Raw genomic sequence first — 10839 nt, 5'->3', positions numbered from 1 at the left:
ATATTCTGCAGCTGACCAGTCCTTGTTTTATCGGAGTAACAACAAATTCCATATTTCAAAGTCTTCTGGTATGACGCGGCCAGGGGACAATTTCTATACAAAATTCGTTACGTGTAATACAACGACCAAAGTAAACAGAATGATTGAATAATACAACAAGTATGTAACGTCAGATTTATTGCCCATTCGTTAATCGATACAAAAACATATCAATAAAGTACAAAAACATTCATACATCAGGCATCACAAGCGTAGGTCCCTAGTGGTAGTAATAGGGACTGGCTTTGCCGACGAAGGACCCAGCAACTCCATGACCAACAAAAGCTCCACCATGTCCATAAACGCCGTGTCCGACGAAAGGTTCATGCCCAGCAAATCCATTTCCTACAAGACCAGCTCCATGTCCGACGTTCTTAACGTAGCCGTAGTTGTTGTTGTAGGGGTTGTAACCATAGCCATGTCCCTGACCTGCAACACCGTGTCCGACTGCGAGGGGTCCTGCGAGGCCGTGTCCGTTGCGTCCAAGGAGTCCATTTCCTACAAGACCAACTCCATTGTAGGAGTTGTAGCCGTAGCCGTGTCCCTTTCCAGCAACGAAAGGTCCGTTTCCTGCGAATGAACCAGAATGACCAACGAAAGGTCCGTGTCCTACAAGACCAACTCCATGTCCAGCAACGAAGGGACCGGCAACACCGACTTTCCCAACGCCTTTACCGTAGCCATAGTTGTTGTAACCATGGTTGCTGTTGTATGGGTTGTAGCCATAGCCTGTACCAGCAACACCGACAGTGCCGACTCCGAAAGATCGAGTTCCGAAGGGCACCTGTGCCCAGGCAGAAGCGACTAGCACAGACAACGCAGCGATGACTCCCTGAATATAAGAATTACATTATGGTGAAAATTTGAAACTTTAAACACCGTCACGCAAATGTAGATAGTCAAAATAACTACATCCATAACATCGTTTCCACATGGTCACAATATGGATTAATTAATGACGATGTGAGTTTCGATTATAACTTGTGTCGGTTATACATAAGAGCTGTGATTTAGCACGAATTATAAATTCATATTATCGGAATTGTACATTCGATTCTGCTTTATGCAGATATTTCTATTCGATTATGGAAAGTGTTTTGTCCCATTGTTTACCCCTTTGTAAGCAAATGCACCCAATATGTGAACTTAGCATCCTCGATCTTAGTAACTAATATCATAACACAATGCAGACCAAATGAAAGGATACCATCAAAAATTGGATTTGACAAAAAATTACAAACATTAATCAAACGTTACTAGGCTTCAAACAGTCGCCGAAACACTGCAAACGTGAAGTCCAAAACAAAACTATCATACGCGTATCAAATAAACCACCGTCGATTAACCATTCCTTTTTTGTTTCCTTTTTAGCTGCCATCAAACATGGTTGTATCCGTTCGGGTTTTTTAACACACAATTGTTTCCCGAAAAAAACATGATCGGTTCATCAGGTTTTACTAAAATAGATAAAGGGGTTCGCCAAACTTGCTAGATGTCCTAAAAATATTGTTTTCACGGAGAAGATTCGCATTTTAAGCCAATTCCCAAAATAGATCCTATCTCTGACCAAAATCCCAGACACCCCCCTCACCCCCCATCCAAACTACTAATATAAGATGGTTGTAGAATATAAGGTGGGTCCCTTAGATGTAAACAAAGTCATATTATGCCAATCCCATGATTCCTTAATCAAAACTGTATACAGATTCTGGAGATTTCATTGTACATCAAATACAAATCAATTGATTGTTACAGGTTTTCCTTTTCTTTCCTTGTCATAAGTTTAACCAACCTACATCACTGAAAATCACATCTGTGCTGCCTCTTGCTTTGGTTTACCTTAGGATACTTAATTATCCTCCCCCAGTTAGACAACTATTTTTGGTTAAACTTTGAAATTAATTGAATTAAAACAAACAGTGTCGTGTATTTAAACGCTTCAAACTTGAACGAAAGACTACATTAGATGTGTGTATGACTGTATCAGTATAATGGTATCTTACCTTCATGATGAACAGACTTGACTAGACGTTATACCAGTGTTCAGATGACTGATACTACAACAGTGGTGCTGCCTCCTTATATACATCCTCAGAAGGGTCACGTGATCTTTACCCCTTAGTTATATCGCTACATATGTATCACGTGACCCCATCGTTTAAGCGAATATGTGAACAGTTGCGTAACTCAACGTTCGTTGTGCCATTCATCAGAATTCAGCTGCAACAATACCTCTCATTTTGAGTCTGCCGACATGATTTTGATTTTATTGACAAATATATATGATATTTTTTTTAACACTAATAAAATATTTCAATATTTGTTTTAGCCATAATTCAGTTATATTCGCTTTGTTTACTGTCATATCTCCCTTTAGCGGAAAGATAGGCATGCTAATCAGAACTATGATTGTAGTAGTCTTAAGATGTTGAGGGATCATTACATACATAGATACATATATTATGTAAGACAGGGGATAAGAGGCGTCAATTTCAAATGCTTCATACACCTGTATCGTCATAAGCGAAATCCACACATTCCCTGACATAGCTAGACACATGTATCGTAGGTTCCAACGCCATAATTTCTTTTGCAGCGTCTGCTCAGACCTTGCATTACGCTTTTCTTGCACAGCCAACACACGTTCAGGGCTTCCACGACAGAATGAAAGAAGATTGACACACAACGATCCAAATATGTATCCTCTTGGGACAAAGACGCCAATCTAGTTTTTTTATGCTGGCAAGAAAGAAATAACTCATTGTTATGTATTTTCAACTGCTATTCATGTGTTCGTGTTATTCATGTATATTCGTGTGAGAAATTAAAATAAAACAGTTGAGTGACAAGTTCAATGTGGGTTTTTAGATTGGAGATCCAAAGGTGAAGTGAAGGTGTTAATATTCTCTTTTTAAAAGGCTACAATAGGTGTGTATAAAAATCAATTGCGTTATTGTAAACATTTACAATTATAGTATTGCCATCCGTTTTGCAGTATCCGTAGTGCGTGTAGTTCACGATGACAGTCGCAGTAACACGACACAGAAGAAAAATTTAATTATATATAATGCATGCATGCAAAATTCAAATGACTCAACATACACACATACATTTAACAATAAAAGTGTGATAAACATGTTAGAAGTGTCCTAATTGCTTTTCATGAAAAGAATGACCACAAACTGTTTAGTCTCAAGTCACATTAACCTAAGTAAAGTCGAACATACAAAACATCAACATCAACATCAACAATAATATCAAGAATGAAGCATCTACTCCTATAAGGTTATCAACAGTGAAGCAATGAATAAACATTTTTTGTGTCATATTTAGCCACCATCAAACAAGGGAGTATATTTTTTTCTGCCAGGCAGTTAATGTCATTTTCAGACTTTCTGGGTGAAAGTTGTGATATATAAAAACTCGTCACGATTTTGATATATAGAACTTGGTTTTAACAATAACATTAAGATACAGTCTTGACATTTCTAACTTTTCATAATCTGCACAAGCGATAGTTACTCCAAACTCCCGATCAATATAGGTGGCAAGATAACACTGGAGGCTGGAATAGGGTTCAACCAACCAAAGTAACTACCAATATCATACTTGACACCAATAAACCTATTCAGTTTTTTCACACACAAGTTTGATACTTTCAAGGGTTGAGTTTGACCTTTAACTGAACTTTAGTTATATCTAAGCCTTCACTTAATTGCATACGAATGAATTATTTGATATAGATTCTAGATCTGCAACACAGCTAGGGTGCTACTTGCCAGCAACTGCTGGCCATTGGCCCCACGCCAATCCTAATCCATATTCAAATTTTAAAAAATGTTTGCAAATAAAAACAAGACAATTTATTTATTTGTTTTTACATGGGTGGTTCCAATACCAACTGGAGGCAACATGCTGTAGTAGTAGAAGCAGCAGTACATGTAGTAGTAGTAGTAGTAGCTCTAATAGTAGTAGAGGTAATTGCAGTGGTAGTACTAGTAGTTGTTTTACCGTGCTTTTAAATGCTCTCTGACAAAGCGGAGGTTATCTTGTGATGAAACGTACACAAACAATGGTTTTAAGTTAAGTTAAGTCAAGTTAAGTTAAGAAAGTAAAAATATATATTAAATCGAATGTTTGATATAAACTTTGGTTTAAACTTTTCATGGTCATTATATTCTATAATACATTCTTAAAAAATGTGCTCAATTTTGAGTAAACTTTTGATGACGTGGGATAGATTCCTCGCCCGGGTCAATACGCTCGATTCTATTGGGACTGCCCTCGGTGTCGAGACCATATCCACAGGCTTAAATCTTTAATGTGATGTGGTACACATGAAGATATTCAAATTCACAGCATCAGTTTCGACTTGAATGGTCTATAATTACTTTAATGAAATATCCCATAAACGTTGCGTTGAATGTATTCGTTTTGATGTATTAAATGCCAACAATTGATGATTGAATTGAGTAACCCCAAAAATGGATGATAATAAGCGATTATTGAATTGTTTAAGTATGCAAATGTGAATGACTATGAAATATAACACTTTGCCATACAAATCGGGAAGATTGACCCGTCTGTACCCATTCATGCCTCTATTGAAATATCACGTACATGAAACTCACAATTTGTGTGAATTTTGGATATATACTGATCGTCAGAAAGGATGCTAATATGATAGCTGTTATAAGGACATTTTCTTCCATCGCTTATACAATCGTGTACTGTTATTATATTCAAGTGTGAAACAACCAATTAGTGTATGTATATTTTTACCCGACGAACAATCTTGATCTCGGCTTTGGTTAAAGAGGTCCTTTTGGGTGGGGGTATCCTAGGAGCTGGTCGTCTAGTCAGGCTATCGCTACAGTTTACATGATTACTTGACTTAGTTATCAAATACTTAACACGGTGCATGTGTTGTTTTATGGCCTTCGAGCATTCGTCAATACTTTTATCCTGAGATATGGGCGACATATAGGGTTGTATCGTGAAAGAAAGGTGAGGTTGTCTCTTTCATTGTTTTATAGTAATATTTGTTGCCATGAAAAATAAAACAAAATTTAAATGCCGCGAAAAATATTATCGGCATTTGCAAATAACAATTTAACAGAACCTCTTCCAATGAATATGATAGAGCGTGATCTTCATGATTTCAAGTTTCATTGCAAGTCGTTGATGTACAAAATTACCCAAATGGATTTCAATTTCACATCCAAATCAATGAAGGATGTATTATTTCTACATATGAAGTTCTTTAGGAGTATCGGAGCCCAGTTGAGGTGAAATGAGTTTCTAACGTCACGTTCACGACGTGCATGCACATGTGTGGCTGCTTGTACAAGTGCAGACTTGTGCCAGTTTTTATAGGTTAGACCACTCGTACTGAGATACCATGACGCAGTGTAACACGGATACTCCACTCAGACACGTCATACTGACTCAAGCTCGACAAGTCCTGTTTCATTCATTACATGCCCAGCTTCAGATAGGGCAAAAAGTACCGACTTTTAACGTCTTTTGGTTTGACGCAGTCAGGAAATCGAACTATCGACATTCCGCTCTCCGGGCAGAGGCTCTATCCACTATAACCCCTTCGAGATATTAAATAGAAACATAGTAACGTTTGTGGTCTACGTCCTTTTAAAAGGGTACCAACTATAATAAAAGAGATATTCCAGAAGTAGGATTGTTTGTGCAAGGTAGATAGGGCATACATGCAGTCAAACAGCGTTGTGTCGAAGTGTCGAAGGTGAAGGGACCTACATAAATGTTATGAGCTAGGTTCGACACAACTGAAAATGATAAATAAAGAAGGAATATGCAGTGATCATATTTTTTACTGCGAGAAAACCATGAATTCGACATATCAAAGTTGACTGTATATGTATTGTGCGTTTACGGTCGAGATAATATTTCCGTAATCCCAAAACGTTGTTTCCGTCGGCCTGTCGTATGACTGACACATATGTCGACGTTTTATATAACAGGGACCTCGCGGCTATTCCGGGTAGAAAATATCCCCAGTATCTGTCGTAAGAGTCGAATTCATTATATAAAAAATATCGGGTGGTCATGCACTGTTTGGCTGATTGCGAGTCATCATGCCAGGTAACATGGACTTTGCTTATGTTTTCAGTCACTTGTTTGTGTGAGTACAATACCTGAAGCTTCTTGTCCCCGCCTTGATATTACTTGAATGGTGATGTATTGCCAATTCACTCCCTCGCACGACTTGAAATTGGCTCACGCTTGGTTGTGTTACTTGATATTTAAACCGTGCTAATACGGATAAACAGCTGATTAACGTCCGCATCACCGCGGAAGCATACAAATGTATATTGATAGAAACATATTTCTTCCTTAATCATCGTCGGTAGGTATTTAGAAATAATGACATGCACAACTATTGGTTACAAAATGCAGTGTTTTTACAAATGCAACTGGTTATAGTGAGGGTTAAGAATAAGTTTTATTCCATACTGAAAGGCCTCAGGCCCACAGTACAATTCTGTTTTCGGGGTGGTTACACATCCGTTTAACAGGTCATATTCTAATTGACATTGCATGATAAATGAACATTGAGTATTTTTATCAATTGTTGACATGATCGATATATTTTGTTGTTGAGTGGGATGTACATAAAAAGGCATATATTTTCTTCTTAGGTGGTCGTATTTTGGACAAACTAACAGAAAATAAAACTCATCTTCAATCACATTTAAACCGCATTGCTCACATATTCTCAATTATCCGGGAGCTGCATCTAAATTGTGCTATACTTATTCTACATCTTTTAAAATTGATATCAAATAAACAGTATTCTGGGTAAATAGTTGTCCTAAAAAGCTTGTAATAATTGCATTTTTCTGACCTTAAAACATGCGATGACCATTTTTGTAAGTATATATCCTTAATCCTTTGGCGTATAGGTACTAAAAACGAATCTGGATTGTTAGGTACACATTAATTATGCCAAACATACCCACAGCCGCATTCATTTAATAACGACTTTACATCATATACCTAGTTGCGGATTCCATGTTTTATATACAATAACAAAATATTATAACCTTTTCTAGGTAATCTGTCAATAGGCATTTTAAGAATCTTGAACCAATACTTGGGAATTCTAATATGTTGAAATATGTAAAGTGGTAAACGTTGACAACACCCGATGTACAGTTTTTATGCCAAGGAAGGGTTTACAAGCATGTAGATGGACCAGTTCAATAGTTCTGTATTCAGTATGACCCCAGACCTCTGCTCAATAAAAAAATATTGGAGAAATTGTTGTATCAAATATTTAGAAAAAAAGGTTTCATATAAAACATCAGGGAAAGGTTTTGAACTATGTAAGATTCCCTTTAGTATCTTTTTTTTGTCTGCATTGCTGTATTATTGGTGTGGTAATTCCACGATAATCTGCCTGTGAAGGTTACTCCAAGATATTTATAAGAAGTGACAATTTGAAACGGTTGTGAGCTGAAGAACCATTTCCCCCTACTTGATAGGTTATTCCCCTTTTTTAAAAACTAACACTTTCATTTTCTCGGTGTTCACTTGGAGTTTACAATTAGGACAGTACAGCTCCAGTTGACCTATCAAAATTCTGTAAACCTTTTATCGTACTATAGAACAGAACTATATAATTAGCAAAAAGCAACAGAAGTATCTGAACAATATCTGGATGCAGCTGTATACCATCCGTACAATTATCCTTAATTTGTGTAGCCAGTTCATTGATGAAAGAACAGAACCCGAAGGGGCTAAGAATACAGCCTTGGCGTACACCAATGTTACATGTCTCGACATCGGAATATATTCCCCGATTTTTAACACATGACTTTACATTTAGTGAGTGAGTGAGTTAAATACCGCATTGAAAAGTATTTCTGTTATGTCTCGGCGTGTCAGCTTGATGTGGAAGAACGCCTGAAGTGATGCAGGTCTCAGACGTTTACCACTTTATTGAAACCAACCAATAGATCGAGGTACGGTGTTGACAAAGATAGAAACGTAATCAGGGCGAATGTGGTATTAGAAGCGAAGAAGTGTGTGTGTGTGGCTACTTGTACTAGTCCTGACTGATGCCGATTTCATAGTGCTAGCCCGCTGAGATATCATGCCACAGTTTAACATGAATACCCACTCAGAAATATTTTACTGACTCTGAACCGACCAGTCCTTGTTTTATCAGCGTAACTTTTAAAGTCTTCTGGCATGACGCGGCCAGGGGACAATTTCTATACAATATTCGTTACATGTAATACAACGACCAAAATATACACAATCATTTAATAATACAGATTTATTGCCCATTCGTTAATTGATACAAAAATATCAATAAAGTACAAAAACACTCATACATCAGGCATAACAAGCATACGCCTCTAGTTGTAATAATAGGGACTGGCTTTGCCGACGAAGGACCCAGCAACTCCATGACCAACAAAGGGTCCACCATGTCCATAAACGCCGTGTCCGACGAAAGGTCCATGTCCAGCAAATCCATTTCCTACAAGACCAGCTCCATGTCCGACGTTCTTACCGTAGCCGTAGTTGCTGTTGTAGGGGTTGTAGCCGTTACCATGTCCCTGACCGGCAACACCGTGTCCGGCTGCGATAGGTCCCGAGAGGCCGTGTCCGGTAACTCCGTGTCCGACGAAAGGTCCATGTCCAGTTAATCCATTTCCTACAAGACCAGCTCCATGTCCGACGTTCTTACCGTAGCCGTAGTTGTTGTTGTAGGGGTTGTAGCCGTATCCATGTCCCTGACCGGCAACACCGTGTCCGGCTGCGATAGGCCCTGCGAGGCCGTGTCCGGTGTGTCCAAGGAGACCTTTTCTTACAAGACCAACTCCATTCCCTACTCCATTGTAGGTGTTGTAGCCATAACCGTGTCCCTTTCCAGCAACAAAGGGTCCGTTTCCTGCGAATGAACCAGCATGACCAACGAAAGGTCCGTGTCCTACAAGACCAACTCCATGGCCAGCAACGAAGGGACCGGCAACGACGACTTTCCCAACGCCTATACCGTAGCCATAGTTGTTGTAACCATGGTTCTTGTTGTATGGGTTGTAACCATAGCCTGTACCAGCAACACCGACAGTGCCAACTCCAAAGGATCCAGTTCCGAAGGGCACCTGTGCCCAGGCAGAAGCTACTAGCACGGACAAAGCAGCGATGATGGCCTGAATGTAAGAAATACATTAGAAATACATTAGAGCTGAAAATTTGAAACTTTAAACACCTTTATTCAAATGTAGATGGTCACATTAACAATATCCCTATCATCGTTTCTGCATGGTCAAAATATAGAATTAATGACGGTGTGAGCCTCCATTATAACTCGCTCACTCTTTAACGGTTATATTCTTTGTCGGTTTCTTTGCACAGACCAACACATGTTCAAGGTTTCAACGACAGAATGATAGAAGATTGACACACAACGATCTAAACATTTACCCTCTTGGGACAAAGACACCAATCCAGTTTTTTTATGCCGCCAAGAGAAAAATAACCTGTAACCAGTGTTATGTATTTTCAACTGGTATTAGTGTACTCGTTATATTCATGTATGTGCATTTGAGAAATTACTAATGCTACTCAAGTAAAATAAAACAGTTGATAGACAAGTCCAATGTACATTTTTAGATTGGGGGTCCAATTTGAAGTGAAAGTTTTAATTCTCTCTTTTCTGAAAAGCTACAATATGTGTGTATATTTACAATTACAGAGTTGTCATACGTTCTGCAGTAACCGTAGTGCATCGCAGTAATATTTGAAAACGATAGAGAAGAAAATGTATACATGTAAAATTGAAATGCTACAACATACACACATCCACTAAACAGTAAAATTGTGACAAGTAGTTTTAGTTAAGAATTGAAATTAATTCAATTAGGACAAATAGTGTCGTGTATTGAAACACATCAAACTTGACTGAGAGACAAGATGTTAATATGACTATATCGGTTGATGGTATCTTACCTTCATGATGAACAGACTTGACTAGACGATACACCAGTGTTGAGATGACTGATACCATCACTGTGGTGCTGCCTTCATATATACCTCCTTAGCTTGATCTTTACCCCTTAGTTTCACCGCTACATATGTATCACGTGACCCCATCATATAAGAGAATGTGTGATCAGTTGCGTAACTCAACGTTTGTTGTGCCATTAGTCAGAGAATTTAATCATCAAACTGTTATAGCTAAAACAAGAATTATACATCTGAGTTTGATTCTGTTGACATGATTGTCATTTTATTAAAAACTTCATCTATGTTTTTTTTATAATTCTAATAATATATTTCAATATTTGTTTGAACCTGATGTCATTTACCTTCGTTTTGTTTAATGTCATATGCTTGTGGTGGTCTTAAGAAGTAGATGTATCATCACATACACAAATACATATATTATGTAAGACAAGGAATAAGAAGCGTCAATTTCTAATGCTTCATTCTCCTGTATCGTCAATTGCGAAATCCACACATTCCAACAAATACCTAGACACATTTATCGTATGTTTCAACTCTTTAAATCCTTTTCGCAGCGTCTGCATAGACATCGCACCATGCTTTCCCTGCACAAATAACACACGTTCAGGGCTTCCACGACAGCATTAAAGAAGATTGCCACACAACGATTCAAATATTTATCCTCTTGGGACAAAGACACCAATCCATTTTTTAAAGCTGGAAAGACAAAATTAACTTTATCCAATGTTATGTATTTTCAACTGGCATTAGTGTTTTCGTTTTGTTCATGAATGTGCATTTGAG

The 10839-nt window shown here is 38.0% G+C and overlaps 1 protein-coding gene across 1 annotated transcript; it reads right to left on the bottom strand.

Annotated features, from left to right (window-relative positions):
- Positions 1-259: 259 nt before the first annotated feature.
- LOC139451089 (uncharacterized) lies at positions 260-10044 on the bottom strand. Its single transcript, XM_071232887.1, has 4 exons — positions 10039-10044; positions 8948-9239; positions 8636-8713; positions 260-768 (listed from the first exon to the last, which is right to left on the bottom strand). The coding sequence occupies exons 1-4, from the start codon at positions 10042-10044 to the stop codon at positions 260-262; spliced, it is 885 nt and encodes a 294-aa protein (XP_071088988.1).
- Between the last annotated feature and the right edge of the window lie 795 nt (positions 10045-10839).

This window comes from Haliotis cracherodii, unplaced genomic scaffold, assembly GCF_022045235.1.
Source record: "Haliotis cracherodii isolate W230 unplaced genomic scaffold, xgHalCrac1.p SCAF_8, whole genome shotgun sequence".
NCBI lineage: Eukaryota > Metazoa > Mollusca > Gastropoda > Lepetellida > Haliotidae > Haliotis > Haliotis cracherodii.
Note: the sequence above shows the minus strand (reverse complement) of the source record. Positions and strands in the feature narration are given on the sequence as shown.

Coding starts and splice junctions, on each gene's coding strand:
- LOC139451089 (XM_071232887.1), bottom strand. Junction 8,714..8,947: donor CTTTGTTGCTGGAAAGGGAC/ACGGTTATGGCT, acceptor GACATGGACCTT/TCGTCGGACACGGAGTTACC. Junction 769..8,635: donor TGTTGCCGGTCAGGGACATG/GTAACGGCTACA, acceptor TTGCTGGTACAG/GCTATGGCTACAACCCATAC.